Below are 25491 nucleotides of genomic sequence, written 5' to 3' on the forward strand. Positions count from 1 at the left end.
AGTGTAGCCGTGTTGTTGATTCAAGGCTAAACATGAAAGAAACACCTCTGCTTTTTTAAGATTACACACTTTAGTAATATTGTATTTTTAAGAATCTTCAAATTATAAGTATATATAACATATTATACTCCCGTAACAAAACGTAAATACGTTGCAATTATCATATGACTAAAGTACACCCTCAAAATACCTTTTTCATAAGCACAGTCTTGTTCATCCTCTTTCCTTTCACACTCAGTGACGTTGTTGCAAACGTTTGCGCACTTTCGAGGACAGTCCCTGGGCATATCATCTGGCCTACCGTGCACTGGCTGACTGGAAAATATGAAGATTTATGTAATAAAGCTTTAGAGTTGATATCGTATATTAAGAAGATGGCACAATTTTTGTCCCCGGTCATATTAGTTGGTGTACCAACAGTCCTCATTCTGAGAATATGCATGAAAAAATATTCGAATATACCCAAGGTCACTGAATTATCTGACCTACATTACACTCGCTCGGAAAACACCAAGACTTACGGCTTAAGATTTTGGCGCACTTTTGTCTCTTTGGACACACTATTTTGACGTACCCACGGACTGCTGTTCAATGTCGAGCGTAGTAAGAAGGTCATTACTTGAAAGAGGTCATATTTACATATGAAAATGTTGTTACAGACGCTTTGGCATTTTGGCGATTTGTCTCTGTCGCAATGGTTAACCGACTCAATGAAGGTTGTTAGAAGCAACGCCGCCATGAAAAACTTCTATAACATAATTACTGGGAACAAGTCACATGGCTGTGCTGTAAGACCATGCCTTATTTTTCGCACAAGTCTGAACCAGGTATATACTGACAATATGCTTTATTTAAGGAGCTGAAATATTATATTGGATACTCACAGCAGTCTTTTTCATCATCCCCTTCCGGGCACTGCTGTTCACCGTCACACACTTTCCTCTTGGGGATGCATGTCTTATCGTCAGCACACAGGTAGTCTCCAGCGGAACAAGGACATCTGGGGGCTGAAAAATAGGTTGAGATAAATACAGGGGCTATATGTACATAGAAATTATGAAATTAAGACTCGTCAGTCATACTTTATCGTACTACACCTGTTTTCACCTGTAATATATCTCACCACATCCGGTTTAACCCGCACCATGTTGTAATTACTCACACCAAATCCGGTTTAACCCGCACCTTTTTCGTACTATCTCTCGCCACATCCGGTTTCACCCTCACCATGTTGTAATTACTCACACCAAATCCGGTTTAACCCGCACCTTTTTCTTACTATCTCTCACCACATCCGGTTTTACCCGCACCATGTTGTAATTACTCACACCAAAACCGATTTAACCCGCACCTTTTTCGTACTATCTCTCGCCACATCCGGTTTAACACTCACCATGTTGTAATTACTCACACCAAATCCGGTTTAACACGCACCTTTTTCGTACTATCTCTCGCCACATCCGGTTTAACCCTCACCATGTTGTAATTACTCTCACCATATCCGGCTTAACCTGCACCATTTTTGTAATATATCTCAGCATATCCGGTTTTACCCGCACAATGTTGTAATTACTTTCACCATATCCGGTTTAACCTAAACCATTTTTGTAATACCTCTCACCACATCCGATTTCATCTGCACCGTTTCCACAGTCCTGGACTCCGTCACAGACCTTTTGCTTGTTAATACATTCTGGTGGAATGTTTGAGAATCCGGCTCGACATACAAACTGACCGGTACACAGGCTTGCAGCTAAGGAATCTATAATGTTAATCAAACTTGTAATTGATTATAGAAAAACAAATGAGAAAAAAATCAAAGAGCCTTCTAGATATATATTGTTTAACCCAAAATATTCATTTAAACATATTTAAAATAGAAAAACAAATAAAAATGTGTTTCTGAGTGAACTGTACGGAAATATTTCCCGAGTGAAGACTTAAATCAAAGATAACTTTTCTTTTACTACATCATTTTAATGAAACAAAGGGCAGTCAAAGTGTCACGCCTTCGTTTTGTTACCGGAGTTTGATGAGGTGATTAGTTTCATCAAACACTTCGACAAACCTGTTTCCAAAATAAAGTATTGAAAGTGCTTCGTCCGACGGCCGTATTGTGAATAGGTTTGTCGAAGTGTTTTAAGAAACTACACTCTCAAACAAAATCTGGTAAAAGACCGAAGGCAGGGCTCCGTAAGCGGCGGAAACTGCGATATGTTTCATTTAAAATGGTGAATAAATAGGAAAGTTATCTTTGTTTAGTCTTCACTCGAAGCAAAATATTACCTTCCGACGTAGCATTTATGGCGCAATTTATCACGTGGTATACACACATTGTGATATATATACATGAAATGTATGATATTGGTTCAGTCCCATATCGTATTAAATAGTTGGTTAACGCTGCAATGACCGTATGAATAACATTCAACGCACATATTGAGGTAAGTTTAAACAAATCATAACACCGTTACATTCATCACTACCGTTGGCACGATGTAACGCGAGAGTGTGGTCTTGTGCTGTGGGGGGAACCTGAGTACCCGAAGAAAACTCACATGTTAGGCTTGGTAAAAACAAAAACAAATTAACATGCACCGCGGCCGGGAATCGAGCCGGAGTCGCCTAGGTGAGAAGCGAGAAGCTAACCATTGCGCTAACTGGACAACTAAAGATTGCGGATGGTAGGTGTTTTTTAATGTACCGAACCTGATAAATAATTAAATGATATACATATATTTACTTCAAAAAAAATCTTGAAGAATTGCATTTCGCAGGATTGTTTTGCTCGTGTTTTTATCATTGCAAGTATCCGATTCGAATAATTACTGGATTTAATGTGGAATTTTCGAGTTCCATAAAACTGTTAAAAGTAAATAACTAATTGTTTATTAATTGCTTCTGTTTATCACATTCATTTGTATTTGTTATGTTTGATATAAAAGAATTCTAAAACATGTCTGTGAATTCAATTAGTTTCATGGCGTTTGTTTTTTTTCATTTTTATTTCACTTTTTAAAAAAAACACGCAAATTTGACATTGTAAAAATAATACGTTGTCATCATCAAACATTAAACATAAGGTAATTTGCTAAATTAACATAATTTACAATAAAGACGTCGATACTCACTCATTGGCGCTTTCGGGCGTCCTTGATAAATTTTATCGTGACCCATAGCAGTCGACACAAAGCACAGCAGAATCCATACGGCAGCCATCCTGCACTAGAAAAGTGTTAAAATGAATTATATTTATGTTGCTTAAAGATCATGACACCAAAGAGTAAAACGACATGGAAAACAGAAATAAGAAAAATATGTATATGCCTAAATTGAATGAACGTTTGAATAACAATAAGACAACATATTAAAATGTTTAAATTTAGAAGATAATTGAATAAAAATTTAGTCAACATGCCTCAGAAGTGTAGCCACTTAATTATTAGCTATTGTAACTCTCTATAAGCCCGTCCAGGCTCGACTAACACTTACAGGTATGCGTTACGTCAGGAAGTTGGCAAATAAATCTCTCTTTATTTAAATATTAATATGCCCATTGGCTATATGTTACTTTGATGAATTTGTTTACGTATATATACTATGTACATTCGTCAGGAATTTGGTAAATTGTATATAAATATATGTTAATATGCCCATTGGCTTTTTATCAAGATAACTCACTTTAATAAATTTAATTTTCGCAAATATACTATGTACTTACGCCAGGAAGTTGGAAAAAAATATATTTGAGAAATATTACACACCACTGAGTGTCATATGACTTTATAAGGACTGGTCAGTCAACTCCCGAAAGTGTATATGGACCGAGGCGTTAGGTCCATTCACCTTCGGGGGCTGACTGGCCGGTCCTTATAATGCCATATGGCCCGAAATGGTATGTAAATATTTCTACTATATTATACCGAACATTTTATATTATTCAATAAAATACAAGCGCTTCAGGTGTGTCTTATTGAACAAAGTTAATAACGTTAACTTGCGACAATGTTTGCCGTTGTGAAAATAGGAAGCAGCACTGACCATTTGTATTACGCTAGCAGTCCATATAGCCTTTTTGGCGAAGTCCGGACCGGCAAAAACTATGATATTGACCGCTGACGTCATAAAGCTGGACTTTTATCAAAATACAATGAAAAAAGGACCGATCGACTTTATGTATAGAAAGAAGGGACACATGTATGTAAGGTATATCAATGTACCCATAGCCCTTTATCAAGATTACTCCCTTAAATACATTAATTTTGAAACTTATATAAATACAGAATTCAAGGTAGGGGCTATTTATGGACACAACAGGTTTTTAGAGGGATCGTTATGAACATGTGTGTTTAGTGGGTGCGTGCTTGCGTGCGTGCGTTTGAGTGCGTGTGATTGCGGGTGTGTGTGTGCGTGTGCGTGCGTGTGCGTGCGGGTGTGCGGGTGGGGGTGTGCGTGTGCGTGTACGCGCGGGTGTGCGTGTGCGTGTGGGTGTGCGCGTGCGCGTGCGCGTGTGCGTGTGTGTGTGTGTGTGTTTATTTTCACTTGATATTTGATATTATTCACTCACGTGAAAGTATGTATTCTTGTCTTTGCCATACAGTGGTTATATTTTGTAAATGGCCAACGGCAAATCATGTCGATTTCCAATACATTTTGAAACTTCGTTAAACCACATGTATTGATTTTCACTAGCAATTAATAGCACAGAGTGTTTAACCAGTGATGAACTTTAAAACATATAGTAAATTTTAACAATTTAGTACTTATATAGATGAACTAAAATATTTCTTGGATTGAAGTATTGTTCCCTACCTCCTTTCACCAGCAAAATGATAAAGTTTAAATGTGTTTTTCAGTTTAAAAGAATTTAAAACATTGAATAACAAGAATGAAACTTCTGCTGATTTGCACAAAACTAATTGAAAGATAATAGGCAATATTGTATTGATAAATGCGCGAGGACTCATCGGCTACGTAATAGTTAGTTGATATGAAAAGAATTCTATATGATTAAGAATGGGCGGAGTGAGCGTAGTCAAATCTCAATCTCAGTATCAAATTACAGCATCATATCATTCAAAATTGTAAATGTTTTACCCTTTTCAAAATCGCATTCTCTCATTCATTATGTTGATTTAAAAATTTGGTCAATATTTTATAGAAAAATATTTGAGAGCAAAAAAAATGTACTTGAGTTAAATTTATTATTTTTGAGTTTTACTAAAGAACATTTTGTGCTGTAGAAATATTGTTTTTTTTTTAAATATTGAACACTAAAGTTAATCAACACAATGCATGTGAGAATGTGCTTTTAAAAATAGTAAAACATTAGTAATTTTTAATAATGTCATACTGTAATGTGGAAAAATGATTTGAGACTGAGATTGAGATTTGACTTAAGTATTTTCGTAATACTGGGGCAAGATCTCGTTCATATCCGCAGTTTACATTGATTCACTGGGTTAAGACTGTTGTGACACAGGGTGGGTAGCCTTCACTGTACAAGATCGGCTAGTTTGATGAGCATCTTGAACACCAAAATAAAAACCAGAGTAAAAATAAAGTCCAGTCGATTTATCGACTCAATTTAAATCTAATTTGAGTTAAAGAACGGATATAATATTCATTTCTCAATACTTTGACTCCATATGTATCTGTTGGGGATTTTAATTTGTTAGTCATAATGTATCAAACTGGCCTGAAGGAAATACAACGAGATGTCAACGAAAATGTTTAAGCAAAATAACATTTTATGGGTCGCCTTAGCTGTCTGATATATTCAATTTTCACTATATACACACACGTTATCACATAAAGTTAAAACCTCATTATATAAAGCTGAGGCGAAATTGTATAAGACTAAAATATCATTGAGATACATCATTATATAATGCTACAACATCATTATGTAAAGCTACAACATCATTATATAAAGCTACAACATCATTATGTAAAGCTACAACATCATTATATAAAGCTACAACATCATTATATAAAGCTACAACATCATTATGTAAAACTCATCATTATATAAAGCTACAACATCATTATGTAAAGCTACAACATCATTATATAAAGCTACAACATCATTATGTAAAGCTACAACATCATTATATAAAGCTACAACATCATTATGTAAAGCTACAACATCATTATGTAAACCTACAACATCATTATGCAAAGCTACAACATCATTATGTTAAGCTACAACATCCTTATATAAAGCTACAACATTCTTATATAAAGCTACAACATCATTATGTTAAGCTACAACATCCTTACATAAAGCTACAGCATTCTTATATAAAGCTACAACATCATTATGTAAAGCTACAACATCCTTATATAAAGCTACAACATCATTATATAAAGTTACAACATCATTATGTTTAGCTACAACATCATTATGTAAAGCTATAACAATATTAGCCACAACATCCTTATATAAAGCTACAACATTCTTATACAAAGCTACAACAATATTATGTAAAGCTACAACATCATTATATGAAACTACAACATCATTTTGTAAAGCTACAATATCCTTATGTAAAGCTACAACATCATTATGTAAAGCTACAACATCATTATATAAAGCTACAACATCTTCATATAAAGCTACAACATCATTATATAAAGCTACAACATCATTATGTAAAGCTAGTCATTATGTAAAGCTACAACATCATTATGTAAAGTTACAACATCATTATATAAAGCTACAACATCATTATGTAAAGCTACAACATCCTTATGTAAAGCTACAACATCATTATGTAAAGCTACAACATCATTATATAAAGCTACAGCATCTTCATATAAAGCTACAACATCATTATATAAAGCTACAACATCATTATGTAAAGCTAGTCATTATGTAAAGCTACAACATCATTATGTAAAGTTACAACATCATTATATAAAGCTACAACATCATTATGTAAAGCTACAACATCATTATGTAAAGCTACAACATCATTATATACAACATCATTATATAAAGCTACAACATCATTATGTTAAGCCACAACATCCTTGTATAAAGCTACAACATTCTTATATAAAGCTACAACATCATTATGTAAAGCTACATCATTATGTGAAGCTACAAAATCATTATGTAAATCTACAACATCATTATATAAAGCTACAACATCATTATGTAAAGCTAATCATTATGTAAAGCTACAACATCATTATGTAAAGTTACAACATCATTATATAAAGCTACAACATCATTATGTAAAGCTACAACATCATTATGTAAAGCTACAACATCATTATATAAAGCTACAACATCATTATATAAAGCTACAACATCATTATGTAAAGCTACAACATCATTATATAAAGCTACAACATCATTATGTTAAGCTACAACATCATTATATAAAGCTACAACATCATTATATAAAGCTACAACATCATTATATAAAGTCAAAGCATCATAGAACAAAGTCAAAAATTAATTATATAAAGTTAAAGTATCATTTTAGCTAGTTTAGTTCAGTCATTTAGTCGTTTAGTTATAATATCAGCATGTGAAATGGGTTCAATAAAATAGAGATACAATGTAGTTAAATGTTTTTTATTTCATACATAAACATCAAGTTTCGAACGGACAGAACATATTTTTTTTTCGATTAAGACATTATAGCTCCTCGTTAAATGGTTAAAATATGGAGTATAAAGAGTAATGTAGAAAATATTACATAAGTTACCATTCATAACAAAGTAAAATGTAATAATTCAATGATTTCAACATAGACATAACTTAGTGTTATTATTATTATTATTATTATTATTATTATTATTATTATTATTATTATTATTATTATAATTATTATTATTATTATTATTATTATTATTATTATTATTATTATTATTATTATTATTAATTTATTTTTGTTTGAATAAAATAAAATAATAGAAATAAGTCTTCAATGCATTTCACAACGCGTTAATCATAATAGCCACACTCAGAAAATATACGCTCAGTTTTAAAGTATACGCTTTATCTTACAAAATAAGTACATTAACATCGTCATCATTGTGTAACGACTTTGTCACCGGGGATGAACAAAAAAGTCACGTGACCACAAATGCAAACGCAAGTAGTATTTTGGCTCGATCGATCGTCAATCCATGTAATTTTCATATCGATAGTTTTATTATACGCGTGAGTTCGTTAATGTGACATAGCGCAAAAAAGAATGCATTGTTTTGTCTTTCGATCGATGTATTAGTCCCCATTCATGTTTGCATAGTTTCCAAGAATACTTCGATACAAATAGTGTCCAGGAATGCAAACGCGCGTTGCTAGTGTTAAATGTCAAAGCTTTGGACAAAGAGCCTCATTGTTTTCAAATGTATTCCATTTAATTGCTTAATAATGGTTTGTATTTGTTTTATGAATATTTTGTGCGATGCAATTTGTACAGAAATGCTTTTTCTGAAGTATTTCAAATTTGGCAAACGCACGTTGGCATTTTCATGAGGCAAACGTACGTAGTCTACCTAAAATGGCAAACGCACATAGGCATCTTACAATAAGGAGTTAACGTATTTGTCGTAAGCCTTTAAAAACTAAAAAAGTATTGAAGATATACATCAGCTTTATTATCAAATATAATCATCCCCGGTGAACGTATGTGGCCTTGTATAAATTAAACATTTATGAGTATTTTTACTAACGTTCTATTTTAATACAACTGATAAAGGCCTACATTATTAACAGAACATACATACGTATTAAAGTTATAAAGCCCAGACAACTGTATTGAGCAAGTAGGGTGACGTTTGTGTGTTATCTCGCTTACATTGCTATTACCAGAACAATATTAAAACGCGTTGTACTAGAGAAATAACACCGCTAGGTTCATGGTTAATATAAATAATGAATTATATTATATATAATATAATACGATTTTTACGGAGCGTGCGCACCAGCGAAAACCTAGTGACCTGGGTTAGTTGAGTCGGTCACCTGAGAGCCAAGCTGAGCTTGTTAGCACGGTTCACAAGAGGTTGAAACGGAGTAGAGTTATAGATTTTGCATACATTTGTGTCAAGTACATGTCACAAGCGTAAAACTAGGTTGAGGCTGATCTCCTAACAATTCCGTGTTTTCTGAATCTTTCTTCCAAATTAAACTCGGTATCCTTCATAAGAACCATTGTTTTCGATGATTATTAATCCTTTTTGGTATATTAAAACATTTGTATTAATTGTGTTAAATTTTATTTGGGAGTAAGAGTGCATCTTTAAGTAAAATAACCAAACAGATACGATTAATTGAGTGTTATTCAAATTGTCTGTTCGTGCTGCATAGAACGCTTTGTCGCTGAGCGAATTCACAGATATTATGACCTTTAAGTAACCTTAATTGATAATAGTTAGAAGGTGTGTAAAAATATTTACAAAGAGGTCTTAAAACGGCACTTTTGTGACATTTTTAAAGCTTTTGACCGGTTTTGGCACGCATGTTTCCTTTTTAAACTACAAAGCAAAAGTGGCATTTCAGGAGCATTGCTTCCAGGGCTTAATGATTATAATAGCGAAAGAAAACAACGTGTTGTGTATTTTCGGGTACTATATCTTACACTGTATCTGTAACAGATGGAGTTCTATTCTGGGTCCGCTCCTTTTAATTGTATATATAAACGACATTGTTCAGGAAAGAAATCACCTTTTCGCCAATATTGCAGATGATACAAAAACAGAGGCTCTTCTTTTCTCTCGAAAGATGAACAATCCATTTCATTCAAGAGTTAAACACAGAAAAAGGAAATTAACTCATAAACAAGTGTATCATGTTCATGTTCCTGCTCCTTGCATGAACATATTTAGTACGTCACACAAAATACCTGTAATAGAATACATATAATGAGGTCACGCAAATTCCTGCTCGATCGAAGGTCATTATATTATTTTATGCAACCCTTACCACACGAGTACGCTGATATCGCCTGGGACAATATCTTGCAAGCGGAAGAACCTCTAGGCCGATCACACATCGACTCCTTCTCTTCGGTTCGAAAAAGGGTAATGACCAAACAAACTATTAAAATGTTCCTAAGCATATATCAAACAGACCAACAGATTTAACTCATCATCAGCCTAATTTGAACAGACCTGACATCTACCACTAATATCTTGCCATGTCAGTTCTCTACTTTTCTAATCTCTCGTACTCTTCTTTTTACTTTATCTCATACCATGGTACGTGTCTGTCATTTACTCATATCCATACCGCATTACAATTTTCAATACGATTCGAAACGAGCGAAATATTGTTGAAAACACAGATCCCGATGGAGATTATGAATTGCCTTCCTAGTTTTTTTTCGAAGTTTGGGTCTTAAAATATCCATTTTGTTGATGGAAACGTATTAAAATTGTACATTTTCAACTTTATTATATTCTGAGAAGAATGAAAGTTGTTTTAAGACAATTGGTTAAAACATTAGTTATTAACGAGATTACGAAAACACCATCATCCGTATTCTAATTAAATGTTGACTTGTTAAGACCATCAAGGTCTTAACAAGTCAACATTTAATTAGAATATAAGTAATTTTGGTAATTTGTTCTTGGAATTGATGGTTGATATTTAGTGTTTTGTGATAGATGATCATGTTTCAATTAATTTTGACTTCGAAAAAACAAGGTTGACTATTTTTTTAAGGAGGGGTGTGGCCATAATGTGGGTCATGTCAACCCAACTGCCGCCTGTTGGTTTGGCCACTCAAAAAATATTGGATTCGATTTTATTGCCTGTAAACAGAATGGTAAAAAAGTAAAACCATGCTTGTCGCGCCTACAGCCTTTCAACGCTTTTAGTGCTTTTACTTTTTATAACCAGTACTTTGAAAACTATAAGGTTTATTGCCACGCATATGTGGTTTACATGATAGTTTGTAATCAATCCCTTACTCGGTCATTCACTATCTGTATCTACCACTTCACCGTATGAAATCAATGGCGGCTGGCTGCCTATTAACCGAAATGTATTGAAATATTGGAAAATTTTGCTTCTTCTCATTTGATACAGAAATTATATTGACCGCTTATTATAAAAGAAGGTCATACCATAAGCGATGTGAACAACAACAAGTATACCTTCAAAAAGTTTGTAAATATTCGATGACATACCAATAAACAACTCAATGAATATTGTATAACGAAACATGAACAAAATAGCCCTTATATCGTTAACATGAAGGAAGTAAATATTTTAAGGGAAAAATCTACATTTTACTAAACAAATTAGCGCTCGTAAAAGAAAATAACTATTTTTTTAGATGGTGCGGGCACAAGTGATAAAAAATAAAAATATTTTGTTTTGCTTTTCTAAAGAAATAGGTGCGGGAAATCCGATGAACAAGTTATTAATCTGGTGTGGCCTAACAAAGTAAAAACAAATTCGAAATAACTCGATACAGTGCTACGAGGGTACCCGTGCTTTAAAAAATGAGAGAGAGGGTACCTGTGATATAAAAAATCAATAGCAAAGAGGTATCCCGTGCCGCTGCAAAACCGAAAGTAGGGTGTTTTTATGAATTTACCACATATTTCAGACTATTAATTGCCATTTGTATGAATATGATATAAAAATGAATACGTGTAATATGTATGGGGTGTACATAATCAATCCAGTGGTTCATTTAAGCCCGTAGAACCTGCAGAGGCGGTGGGCGAGGCAAGACATATCGATATTGTGTAGCTTATTGTAGTGTTGCAGTAATTGAAAAATGGGCACATTACTAAAATATACATAGCTATAACATTCTAGTGTTCCGTGGTATACTTCTTTTGCACATGACATACCTCCTTTCATCAGTTGAATGAACATTTACTGGCTTGTTTTCCAACGCCGATTTGTTTTCAGCAGAGAATGACCGGTGCATTTGCAAAGAGGGTACCGGATCAGTAGATTTTGCAAAGAGGGTACCGGTATGGATATGCACCGTGTATATATGCTAATAAGGTAGAAACATGGCTGGAGCATAACTCTTTGTAAAAAGTACATGGCTTCCGGTTTCTAACATAAATATGATGCCATCATTCTAGAATGAAACAAATATCAATGTTGTTTAGTGCAAAATTGCATTATTAAATATGGCAATACTAATTGTCTTATTGACTTCTTTTTCTTTGAATTAATTTAAATTAGTTTTTCAATTTAAATAATTTTTAAAAATAACATTGTACATATGTTTTTTTTTTATCTTCATGGAGGTTAAAAATGTCAAAAAGGTTAACAGAAGTCATTTGGATATACATTCATTTCGATAAGTTTACATTTTTAAAACATACTGGTACTTTAAGTAATTAAAACCCCAGCTTAAAATTACATTGTTTTGTAATACTTTTGGAATGAGTCTACAAGCCCCTTGTTTATGGACTGCCGTCTGCACGTAACTTCATGGAAAATACGAGTGTGATTTCAAATCTTGGAAAGGGTTTTGAAATACATCTGTGTTTGTTTATCGCAGAAGTCATCTGCTGTATAAATTGGGAACTTTCCTATTACTAAGAAAAGCATTCCCTATCCTGTTAGATAACGTATAAATATGATCGTTTCCCTCTAAGAATCATCAGTAGCAATTAAATTGTTAACATTCGATTCCATCATCTCTTTAAGGAAAAACTTGAAAAATGAATATCTCAGTAAGTTGCACATTATGTTATACTGTATAATGTAATTTAACACATTATGATGTATATGCGTGAAATGATAATAAATTGGTATAAATCATGCTCATTTATTGAGTGCAGATAATTTATAATTTCAAACATGTATAGTGTACCATTTTTTATGTAATTTTGCTAATATGATTGTAATGTATTTTATTATTAATTACCAATTTCACTTAGATTCATTTTTAAAACGATTATCTATTCATTTAGCTTTTAATTAAATTTAATTTGTATTGTTTTATTAATGCATTATTGTCCGAAAGTAAGTTTAATAAATAATTATAGAAAGTTGAGTGTAGTCACCCTTAATTTGTAATTTAAAGGTTTGATTTTTGTGTGTTTGTATATATGGATTGTAAAGCACTTTTGAACGTATATTTCTTTATGAAAAGAGTGATTTATAAATGAGGTATAACAATAATGATAATAATAATAATAATAATAATAATAATAATAATAATAATAATAATAATAATGTTTTGTATGCATGTTTTTATTGCGATAAATGATTTTTTTCATCGTTAAGGAGGTTAAAAAAATGTCGAAAAGGTTCACCAATTATTAAGTCATTTGGATATACATACATTTCGACAAGTTTACATTACTAAAACATACTGGGACTTAAAATTATTAAAACGTTCAAGTTTAAAAACACATTGTTTTGAAATACTTTTGTGATAAATATACTGACCCACTGTTACAGGATTGCCATATGCGTCTGCACCTAACTTAAAAGATCAATCGAGCGAGGTTTTGATAATCTTGGAAATGATTTTGAAATACAACTGTGTTTGTTTATCGCAAAAGTCATCTACTGTATAATGGGGACTTTCCTATTACTAAGAAAAAACATTCCCTATCCTGTAAAATAAAGTATAAATACGTTCGTTTTCACTTAAGAATTATCAGTAGCAATTAAATTGTTAACACTCGATTTTATCATCTCCTTAAGGATATACTTTAAACAAAATGAACATCGCAGTAAGTTGAACTTAATGTGTAAAATGTAATTTACGTAATTTAGCACATAATATTACATTAGTTGTGCATCCACCTTGACATGTCAATTAAAGTAACCAAACGCTTTTGATACAGAATTAAGTAACATTTGTAACACGCGTTCATCTTATTTCTTCGAGTGTAGTTTTCAGATAGATATGAACATTCTAATTGATAATAGTATTTGTACAAAAATGTTTTGTTATAATGTTTTGTAGATCTACTGCAGCTTAGTGTGCGTGTTTTACCTCTGGGCCAGTGCCGAAGGAGTGCCATGTAAGTCCAAGCTTCTTCTTCTTTAACAAATCTTAGCGAAACCCAGGAAACCTATGGCTAGAATTTAGCCACAGTTTTAATTTAAAGATATTGAAAGTATCAAATTTTAAAACTTTTATTCGTTTTTACTAATTTCCTATTGTTAAAATGATAAGATTAAATAACTTATGATAGCAATGTTTCCTCAAATATTTCAACTGTTGAAACAACACATCAAATTCCACCATTTTTTTCGTGCACGAATTGTACTGTCATGACTGTAAAAATGCAAGGAGCAGATATGTTCTAAAATCAATTACATAACTGTGAAATAACCGAGTCATTTTACTGACAGGGGACTTTTTTCAAAACTTCATTTTCACTTCTACCAGAAAAAAGGAAAATTCATAATATATTTCATAATTAATACGGATATAAACATTCTGCAATGTCTCTTCAACTATCAACACAATTTTAAAAAAATAATCATATGTGAAATATTAATTCCAGCCAACTGCAGGGTGGGAAGCGCCTGTAACGCTTGTCCCGAAGGTCAATACTGGACCGTGAAGGTCAATGACGCACTTGGTCGGCCACGTGACCTGAAGGTGTGTTCACCTACATGTAGCAAGTACTGCCGAGCCGGGAACCGGGCTAGCGACGGGAGGCCTTGGTGTCAATGTTACGATCCTGCTGGTAAAAACAAAGATATTTTATCTGTCTAATGTCCATTTCTATGGCAATCATTGTTGGTCTCTTGTTTGCAAATACTTCATGTGTGTTGTGTATGTATTATGACAACATTTATCTTCGTTTATAGTCAATGAAATAGTGAAGGGGGTCAAGATTCCTGATCCTACGTAGCGCCGCTGACACGTACTTTGATACCTTTCTTCTCGCTTATTGCTCAGCATTTATAGCTCACACAATCACTTCCGCATGATTAAAGATGCACTAATACTCTTAAAAACAATCAACCACAATGCATGTAATTAATGTTGTATGAATATAACAAAAACAATTGTTAAATGTCGAAAACAATGGTTCATATGGAGGATACCGAGTTTATTTTGAAAGAACGGTGACGAACACACAGTCTTTCTAATAAGAGGGTATTAGATAACAGTAAGACTTTTAGCAATTAACAATCATTAAATATCATTTAATGGTTTTGAGTTTTAAGCTATTAAATACACGGTTACAATCTTGTTATCAGTAATTTATAATAATAGTTTCCATAAATGCATTATTAAGTAAGTAGTTTATCACTCAAAAGGTATGTTTGTTATACATGCAGATGTATTGATTTTGAATAAAAGTGTCACTTTAAGTGGTAGGAAGGCAGGAAAAATATGAATGAATATTAGCAACACTCGTTAGCTTCTCTTTGCAAAGTTGTTAACATCTAGACAAACATGATTCTCCCTTTAATAACAATACTTATGTGAATATCTACAGAAACAATCACAGTAGTCAAAAGTTTAAACATAAACCCCGTTTAATGGCACAGGGTAAACGCCAAAGGTATAGAAGATAAAGACAAAGACAAAAACACAAACAAGAAACATGAAACAACAGCAAAAAACTCTAACAACAACATAGTGCATTTATACTATATAAAAAACTAGGTATGTGTATTGAGGATTGTTAGGAACCGCCTTGGAACAGTCAGTAAAATGTAAATTTACCAGCCTGACTTCCCCTTTTTCAGACATCAGGGGTGACTGCTGGAAGGGGGCTCAATGTGACACATGCCTGGCCGGGGCCAACGCTGCCTATGGCGGAAACATCAACAGTATTCCCGTGTGTTGTGCCAATTGTGAGGCTTCAGGACTCATGCTAGGAAGCAATCTGTGTAACTGCCTTCACAACGGGCCTTAGAGATCAGGAAATCCATCAAACTTTGCGAATTAACTGGGAAGCCACCTTTTAGATGAGTCCATGAACTTTTTATGTATTTAGCTCTGTAATTCAACAAAATAATAATAATTATATAAAAAATGTGGTCATTCATTACGAAAATTATTAATTTTCAAAGTATTTTTTTTAAAAATCGTGTAATAAATTCAGGATAGAATGAGCGCTCATGTAATAGTTGAATGTTTTTATGAAGCACACATACAGCACCTTCGCGTTGCTTTTTAGAGAGTTACCATCTTGTAAACATCTGAAATCCAGCATCCTTAATATTCAGAACCATCCACACTTTGACTTTAACAAACATGAAACTTGTTTGCAATATAATACACAAGTATTGTAAGAATACCGTTGGTTTTGGGTGACCCTTTATTGATACAATTACCCATTATATAGGTATTTATTGATAAAAATTGTATATGCAATAACATGTTGTTAAAATGTTCTTTTTCTCGATGTTCAAGCATTGCTGTTTTGTTATCTTTGTAACATTTTGTAGCAATTCCGTGATTAAACGATTTGATGCAAAAACTGTGTATTTATTCTTTTTTTCACCACTATCGCTAACATGATATGATCTGAATATTTAGCATTTGCATTAAAAGATATTTGAAACAGGCTTTGTCGAAAAACGCTAAACCCCAAAACTCCCAAACTTATATAGAAAATGAATGCCAGTTGGGCTGAAGTTTAAGATCTTGCAAAAATATAACGTTGCGTTTAAGATGATTCATAAGATTAATGTACAGGTTGATGAAGGCTATATACATTTGTTTTCAATTCAAACGTGGTAAATTCTGATGTATCTTTACAAACATTTATTTGCTTAGTGCTCAAAAGTTTTGTTTTTTCTACAGGAAAAGCCTCTTATCAACACCTGACTTCTGATCTACCAATATTAGAATACGGCAGAATAATAATACTCCCATCCAATATGAAAAACAAACATAATACTGAAGCCTAAATCAGTTTCGACTCCGACTCTGTATTAATTAGATAAAATATTTAATCATACGGTGTGCAATGTTTATCATGACTTTAAACGCAAAACCAATCAATGATAAATGTGTCATACTTCTTGATATTGTGTACCATGTGCATCTGCATGTTATTAATCATCGGTAGTTCGTGTTAGAAATTGTTTAAGTATTCTTACATTTTTTGCACTTTGTTTCAGTTTCTTGAAACTAATTTTCACATGACATCAACCATGTTTAGAAGTTGTTGTATTGACAAACAAGTATATTCTACTTACTCTTACGGAAACTTTATAGTTTGTTCTGAATATCAATGTAGGAGAAATGGCTCTCCAATGCATTACTGAGGTTATTCAGATCTCTAATTAAAACAGAGAAATAAGAATCGATTTTCCATGGTATTTGCCACCAAAGTGTATAAATTACTGGGGCATCACTTGTCCGCCATTTGCCACGACTGATACGCCATATGTTTCTTATTAAACTTGTGTGAAGGTGTGACACAGGTGTTGTTGACATTTTGATAATGTACATATATTGAGGCATCAGTGGCGTAGTTACATATAGGCCTTGTAGGCCTGGGCCTACAACGTTTTTGAAAAATGACAAAATTTAAAAAAACAAAAGATCAATAAAAACTTACTTCTCAAACACTTTGAACAACACAAAAGTTTGTTTTATCTAAACAAAGTAAGTTTGGTGTTGTCGATTTAAACTTGCTTAATTTTATTGTACATGCAATTATTGCAAATATACTTGAATGTGTTTTATGTCCACATAAAAGTCCCCTAACTCACATGGAATCATCGGGCTTACAAGTTTTAGGCCCTAGCTACGCTTCTGGGCATTAAGTAAATTTCAGATAACGAAATTCATGCGGTTAAATGGTATATCTGGTTGGTGCACATACACTTACGTACCGATCCTTCTGATTCGCTTTACCATACATTCCATGAAAGCAAATGCAAAATACCCTCTAAAATGAGGCCATCAATATAGAGAAGGGAACATTATGGTGACATCTTGTCCCCTTGGCAGGTGCCTGGTAAAACCAGAAATTTCGTTGACCAAATAATTTTAAAGCGCATATAACTTTTGGCGTCAATATACATATTCATCACGGCTAGTGTATTGTTATCTACCTCGACATCTGTAAGTGTATAAAATATGCCATCGTGGCATACACGGTCAAAAACTTGTCAAGAAAACAATAAATTTAAACTATTAACAATAACCGCTTGGCTGGCGGGGCGCTAAGTAATGAAATTGGCGCTAAAAACAGCGCCACCTATCACCTGAGATTTCTGGGAAAAGCGTGACGTCAGAGAGCGCTTAATAATTATCGTATTTATGTCTAAATACTTTAATGTACAGGTGAAGAGTACTCTCGCACGAAATCACTCTTGGAGATAGAATAACGTAGATTAACGTAGATTCAATATATTGTTGGTGCACATGAACCGACTCACCCATTCCTATAGATTTACTTTACCAACATTCAACAAGTTTCTTTATTTAAATGAAATATTAGTTAACATAAAGCTTTCATTTCTAAAACTATCATCAACATCACTAATATAAGAAAATAATATAAGATAAAACAATTAATTGTTTAGGATTTTATTCAAGATAAGATAATCTTTATTTAGAGTCGGTTATGATAAATATAAATAACACTAGCTGATAGCTATTTTCCGACATAATAGATTATCCAATATCAGACAAACAAACACCTTTTCACAGAGATAATGCTAAATGTTTGAAAGATATTTATCTTGTATTGTTTATCTAAATAAATATTGTTTAAATCAAACGTCACTGTCGATGATTACATTATCGGCTTAGAATACATTGCTGACGATTTTGGCGGAAAACTTATTATTCTTCCACAAATAATTGCATCCACTAACCTGATAAAGTATATACGCCAACGCTTCAATGTTATCCTAAATAATCAGCTATCACCAGGCGAAACGACGAGATATGTTTACGTCACCATGTTATAGTTTGGTCCATTGTGTAACACAAAGTAACAAAAACCGAATTTAGTTTTAAAGTTTTATAAAAAATAATAATGATATATACAAAGGTAGACAAATGTTCTGACGATTAAGAATGACTTATCAATTTACTTCCCTTTTTAATGTTTAAAATAAAATAATTGAGAACATTTGTGATGAAAAACTGTGTGCATTTTTCAAATTGTTGTACACAAATTTACAGCATGTTCGTACATTATGATGATTAAGAATTACTTGCCCTTTTTTAACCAATTTACCAAAGTTATCGCCCGGTTAGCGCAGTAGTAAGTGCACTCGCTTCTCACCTAGGCGACCTGGGTTTGATTCCCAGCCTGGGCGCATGTGTGTTTTGGTTTGTGGTCACTAAGTCGGACAAGTGGGTTTCCTCCAGGTACTCCGGTTTTCCCCACATCACAAGACCACACTCTCGCGCAAAATCGTGCCAACGAGAGTGATTAATGTAAGTTGCAAAAGCATGATTCACAACCGTTGTAAAATAAATAAGCTTAAACTAAAGTTATCTTCAAAATTTACGAGGAGATATAGCGTTACAATTGACTCATTGGTCCCATTAAAAGAATATACACTTTGCCTATTTGAGTAACTTGCACTCAGTTACCATAGACCGTAACTGAATGTAATATAGTTTTTACCTCCATGTTTTGAAACTAGCTAATTGTATCACAATTCATCAATGTACATTATCTGTCTTAGGTTATGACAGGCACTTATCGTTTACAGTAATGGGCCTCTGAAAGATTTATGGATTCCATTGTTATTGCCTATGAACAGAATTGTAAAAAAATTAAAACCATGCTTGTCGCGCCTACACCCGTTCACTGCTTTCAGTGCTTTTATTTTTATTGTTTGTAGATTAATGGTCATTTGCGACGCAAAAGTGGTTTACATGATAGTGTGTAAACTACCCTCTAACTGGGTCATTCACTGTTAATATATATCACTTCACCGTATTTAATCAACGGCGACTGGCTGCTTATTAACTGAAATAAATGTTTTCGAATATTGAAACATTCTGCCTCTTCTAATTCGATACAGAAATTATATTGACCGTTCATTATAAAAGGTCATACCATAAGCGAGGTGAACGACTACAAGTATACCTTCAAAAAGTATGCTGATATTCGATGACATATCAATAAATAACTCAGTGAATACTGTAAAAAAATAACATAAACAAAATAACCTTTATATCGTTAACGTAAGGGAAGTAAACATTTCAAAGAATTTATTTCATGTCTATACTTAATGCACTATTGTTTCCCATGATAAACATTACTCGTGTGTTTTAATCTCTGCGGTTTGACGTACTGTTTGTCTAAAAAGCAAACACCGCTGCGGCTGATTTTGAAATTAGACGCAGACAAAATAATCCCCGCACTTTTTGGTCATGCATTAATTTCATAGCTGATAAATTGTGTTGATGTATTGACAAACTTTGATGAGTCTTGTTTATATATGTAAAAGGTTCAAAATATAGTTATAAGTACAAAAGAAACGTTATAACTTAATACATAATCATATTTAGCTTATTTGACTTCAATGATAAAAAACAACGTATAATTTGTATACAGATAAGAAATATTAGCTTTTATAATTTTCAATTAAAATGTAAGTGGTCTCAAATTCTCCAGTTAAAAAACACCAAAATATCATTCAACATACACAAACATGTTACTAAACGGTTTTAAATGTTTTGATCATTGAAATCAAATGAGTCAAAGATAATAATGCATAAAAAAGAAACTTACCTTCGTGCATCTTTCTATGTTTTGTTCTTTTAAGTATTAGCAACTACATGTCGCTTTTATTTTTAATAATGTTTTCTTTATTTGTTCCCAGTTTTAGTACAATGATGTGTGTGGTGTCCAAAGTTTCAAACAATGGCTGCATCGTATCTTAGAAAAGTTTTTGCATTAGGTGCTCTGATTTGTATTCCTCCGTCTGCAGATAGAGTTTGGATCTTTAATCATAGAAGTATTTGGGGTTTACCTATAAGTTTATTATTATTTGTTTTATTTTTAAGTTTCCTCAAGTTAATGCATATTTTGATAAGATTTACCTTTTGCATTTTATCTTTATTTAGGATTGTTGTGATAGGAGTGAGGTTTGAGCACTTAAAAAGGTTTAAACCCCCAGTAAATTCACATTTTACTGACCGTTCCAATGGGGTACCTAACAATCCTTGAAATTCCTAGTTTTTTTATATATAGTATGTATGAACTGTGCTGCTTGTGGAGGTTTGTGCTGTTCTTCCATGTTTCTTGTTTGTGATTTTATGTTTTATGTCTTTGGCGTTTACCCAGTGCCATTAAACCGGGTGTATGTTTAAACCTTTTGCTACTGGGCTTGTTACTGTGGCTTTTCGCATAAATATTGGTCAACAAGATTGTTATTTAAAAGGTACTTTGAAGCAGTACACACAATCTAACATAAATGTATTGTTTTGTTCAACGCATGCTCGTAATCTAATAAATTGAACGTTAAAATCCCAGGACGTCTTAGAATCAGATTATTCAGAGAACGAAAGTAAAAGTGCTTAAATAGCTATGATATCTTGTAGCTACGATAATTTCTGATAAAATCCCGAGGTTCACGGTATGCTTCATTATAATGAAATGCATAGGAATGTCTAACGGTAACACTAACTTGACCACTGACTCACTATATGCTAATAACTTAAGGTAGAAACGGGGGTGGAGCTTAAATACTGAACATTTTCAAATAAAACTTCACATGAAAAAAAATGAGCTCATGTTTCTGAAATAAATATTATGCAATCATTTTAGACTGAAAAATTATCTATATTGTTTAGTACGAAATCGCCTATTAATAATGTTACTACTTATTGTCTTATTACCTTACTTTTCTTCAAATTAATAAAGTTTAGCTTCAAATTAAAATAATTTATAAAAATAACATTGTAAGTATGATATTTTGGTTTAAATATTTATTTAAACCAATCACTTCTTAGTTGAAATATGAAAAGTAGCAGTAAAAAGCAAATATAGTATTTTGGCATTAAGAAAGTCACGTGATATGCTTAATTCGAAGTGATGTTGTTTGAGCTAAATTTAGAATGTACTTTCGGTCATGTGCATGTTTGTTTTGGCGATAAAAAAAATCATCGTAATGGTTTAAAATGTCGAGAAGGTTCACATAAGTCATTTGGGTATACATGCATTTGGATAAGTTTACATTACTAATACATACTGGGAGTTTAAGTTATTAAAACGTTAAAGTTTAAAATCACCTTGTTTTGAAACACTTTTGGGATGAATCACCTAACTTGAAAAATCATACGAGTGAGGTTTTGATAATCTAGGAAGGATTTTGAAATACAACTGTGTTTGTTTATCGCCAAAGTCATCTGCTATATAAATGGGGATTTTCCTATTACTTAGAAATAACATTCCCTATCCTGTAAAATAAAGTATAAATACGTTCGCTTTCCATTAAGAATTATCATTAGCAGTTAAATTTTTAATCTTCGATTCTATCATCTCCTTAAGGATAATCTTTAAACAAAATGAACATCGCAGTAAGTTGCACTTTATGTGTAAAATGTAATTTAGCACATACAATTATACTATATGCGCAAGCAATTTGACATGTGAAATAAGGTAACTAAAATCTTTTGATACAGAGTGAAGTTGTAACATTTGTAACACGCGTTCATCTCATTTTCTTCGAGTGTAGTTTTCAGATAAATATGAACATTCTAATTGACAATAGTATTTGTACAACAATGTTTTGTTATAATGTGTTGTAGATCTACTGCTGTTTTGTGTGCGTGTTTTACCTCTGGACCAGTGCTGAAGGAGCGCATGTAAGTCCAAGCTACTTATACTCTTTCTCCTTCATTCTCCCCAAGAGTCTTAAACCACTAGCGGATCCAGGGGGCGTCCTCAACCCCCCTGCAAACACTTTAAACCAAATAAATTTCGGTTCTGAGGGAGGGGCGCAAGTGAAAAGGCTACGCCCCTCACTAACGCCCCTCTAACGTTGAATCCTGGGACCGCCCCTGAAAACGAATCTATAGAGAAACCCAGACACATCGTGTCTACCTTTAAATCACGGTTGTTATTTTAAGATGAGTTTTGATAACGGTTGACAGCAATCAAAATCCACTTTTTTGTTTTCGTACACAAAATGTACTATACTGTCTGTAGCGTTTCAAGGGGCAAATTACCTTTGTCACTTTGTTCTTAAATAAATTACAAAAAGGATAATTACATAATCAGTTATGTAAGTTATTGAAAGGGGATTTTTTATCAACACTTTCTATTCATTTATGTCAGAAAAAGTTCTACGGATATAATTATTATGAAATGTCTCTTCAACTATCAACACAATTCTTAAAAATAATTATATGTGAAATATTAATTACAGCCAACTGCAGGGCGGGAAGCGCCTGTAATGCGTGTCCTGAAGGTCAATTCTGGATCGTGAAGGTCAATGACGCACTTGGTCGGTCACGTGACCTGAAGGTGTGTTCACCCACGTGCAGCAAGTACTGCCGAGCTGGGAACCGGGCTAGCGACGGGAGGCCTTGGTGTCAATGTTACAATCCTATAGGTGAGGACAAACAGTTTTTATCTGTCTAATGTCCATTTCTATGGCAACCATTGTTGGTCCCGTTTTTGCAAATAGTTCATGTGTATGTAATATGACAATATTTATCATCGTTTACAGTCAATGAAATAGTGAATGGGGTAAAGGTACTGATCCTACGTAGCGCCGCAAGCACGTACATTTCTTCTCGCTTATTGCTCAGCATTTATAGCTCACACAATCACTTCCGCATGATTAAAGATGCACTCCTACTCTCAAAAACAATTATTCACAATCAATGTTATTAATGTTGTTTGAATATACCAAAACGGATGATTAAATGTCGAAAACAATGGTTTTTATGACGGATACCGAGTTTATTTTGAAAGAAAGGTGGCGAACACACGATATTTCTTCCTTGTAAGACGGTAGTAGATAACATTAAATCTTTCAGCATTTACCAATCATTTTATAATATCATTTAATATTTTTAGTTTTCAGCTATTAAATACACGGTTACAATCTTGTTATCAGTAATTATTATTTTCCATAAATGCATTATTTAGTAATTAGTTAAAGATATTTCACTTAAAATGTATGCTTGTTATACATGCAGATGTATTGATTCTGAATACAAGTGTCACTTTAAGTGGTAGGAATGCAGGGAAAATATGAATGAATATTAACAATGCTCGTTAGCTTCTTTTTGCTAAGATGTTAACACATGGACAAACATGGTTCTCCCTGTAATAACAAACCTGACTTTCCCTTCTTCAGACATCAAGGGCGACTGCTGGAAGGGCGCCCAATGTGACACATGCCTGGCCGGGGCCAACGCTTCCTATGCCGGAAATATCAACACTATCCCCGTGTGCTGTGCCAAATGTGAGGCTTCAGGACTCATGCTAGGAAGCACTCTATGTAACTGCCTCCACAACGGGCCTTAGAGATCAGGAAATCCATCAAACTTTGCGAATAAACTGGGAAGCCACCTTTTAAATGATTATATGCACCTTTTATGTATTTAGCTCTGAAAATAAACAAAATTATATTAATGATATAAAAATAAGAAATTTGTGGTCATTCAATACGAAAATTATGAATTTTCAAAGTAAATTTTTATCAATTTTTACAAAATCGTTTAATAAATTCCAGATTGAATGAGCGCTCATGTAATAGTTAAATGTTTTTAAAAAGAACACGTACAGCACTTTCGCGTTGCTTTTTTGAGAGCTACCATTTTGTTAACATCGGAAATTTAGCATCTTTATTATGCAGAACCATCCACACTTTGACTTTAACAAACATGAAACTTGTTTGCAATATAATACACAAGTATTGTAAGAATACCGTTGGTTTTGGGTGACCCTTTATTGATACAATTACCCATTATATAGGTATTTATTGATGAAAATTGTATATGCAATAACATGTTGTTAAAATGTTTTCTTTTTCTCGATGTTCAAGCATTGCTGTCTGGTTATCTTTGTAGCATTTAAGAAATACCGTGATTAAACGATTTGATGCAAAACCTGTGTATTTATTCTTTTTTCACCTTTATCGCTTACATGATATGATCTAAATATTTAGCATATTCAGAAAAAAAACATATTTAAAATAGGCTTTGTCGAAAAACGTTATACCCCCAAACTCCCAAATATATACAGATAATGAAGCCAATTGGACTGAAGTTTAAGATCTTGCAAAAACATAACGTTGCGTTTAAGATGATTCATAAGATTAATGTACAGGTTGATGAAGGCTATATACATTTGTTTTCAATTCAAACGTAGTAAATTCTGATGTATGTTTACAATCATTTATTTGCTTGGTGCTCAATAGTTTTTATCTACAGGGAAAGCCCCTTTTTAATCTACCGATTCACCTGATTTAAGTTATTTACACCTGACTGCTGATCTACCAATATTAGAATATGGCAAAATAATAATACTCTCATCCAATATGAAAAACAAATATAATACTGAACACTAAATCAGTTTCGACTCCGACTCTGTATTAATTAGATGAAATATTTCATCATACGATGT

General features: G+C 33.0%; 2 protein-coding genes across 2 annotated transcripts; both read left to right on the forward strand.

Annotated features, from left to right (window-relative positions):
* The first annotated feature begins 13607 nt into the window (after window positions 1-13607).
* Window positions 13608-16491, forward strand: LOC128240871 (uncharacterized). Its single transcript, XM_052957840.1, has 4 exons — window positions 13608-13683; window positions 13920-13977; window positions 14467-14652; window positions 15668-16491. Exons 1-4 carry the CDS (start codon window positions 13672-13674, stop codon window positions 15835-15837), a joined length of 426 nt encoding a protein of 141 aa, XP_052813800.1. The 5' UTR covers window positions 13608-13671; the 3' UTR covers window positions 15838-16491.
* A 5821-nt stretch (window positions 16492-22312) lies between these two features.
* On the forward strand, window positions 22313-24993 carry LOC128241660 (uncharacterized). The gene is made up of 4 exons (XM_052958681.1): window positions 22313-22430; window positions 22662-22722; window positions 23282-23467; window positions 24221-24993. The coding sequence occupies exons 1-4, from the start codon at window positions 22419-22421 to the stop codon at window positions 24388-24390; spliced, it is 429 nt and encodes a 142-aa protein (XP_052814641.1). The 5' UTR covers window positions 22313-22418; the 3' UTR covers window positions 24391-24993.
* The last annotated feature ends 498 nt before the right edge of the window (window positions 24994-25491 follow it).

This window comes from Mya arenaria, chromosome 7 (assembly GCF_026914265.1).
Source record: "Mya arenaria isolate MELC-2E11 chromosome 7, ASM2691426v1".
Taxonomy (NCBI): Eukaryota; Metazoa; Mollusca; class Bivalvia; order Myida; family Myidae; genus Mya; species Mya arenaria.

Excerpts from the sequence above, each read along its gene's own strand:
- LOC128240871 (XM_052957840.1), top strand. Across the intron at positions 13,978-14,466 it reads CAGTGCCGAAGGAGTGCCAT|CCAACTGCAGGGTGGGAAGC; the intron begins GTAAGTCCAAGC and ends TATTAATTCCAG. Across the intron at positions 14,653-15,667 it reads TCAATGTTACGATCCTGCTG|ACATCAGGGGTGACTGCTGG; the intron begins GTAAAAACAAAG and ends CCCCTTTTTCAG.
- LOC128241660 (XM_052958681.1), top strand. Across the intron at positions 22,723-23,281 it reads TGCTGAAGGAGCGCATGTAA|CCAACTGCAGGGCGGGAAGC; the intron begins GTCCAAGCTACT and ends TATTAATTACAG. Across the intron at positions 23,468-24,220 it reads TCAATGTTACAATCCTATAG|ACATCAAGGGCGACTGCTGG; the intron begins GTGAGGACAAAC and ends TCCCTTCTTCAG.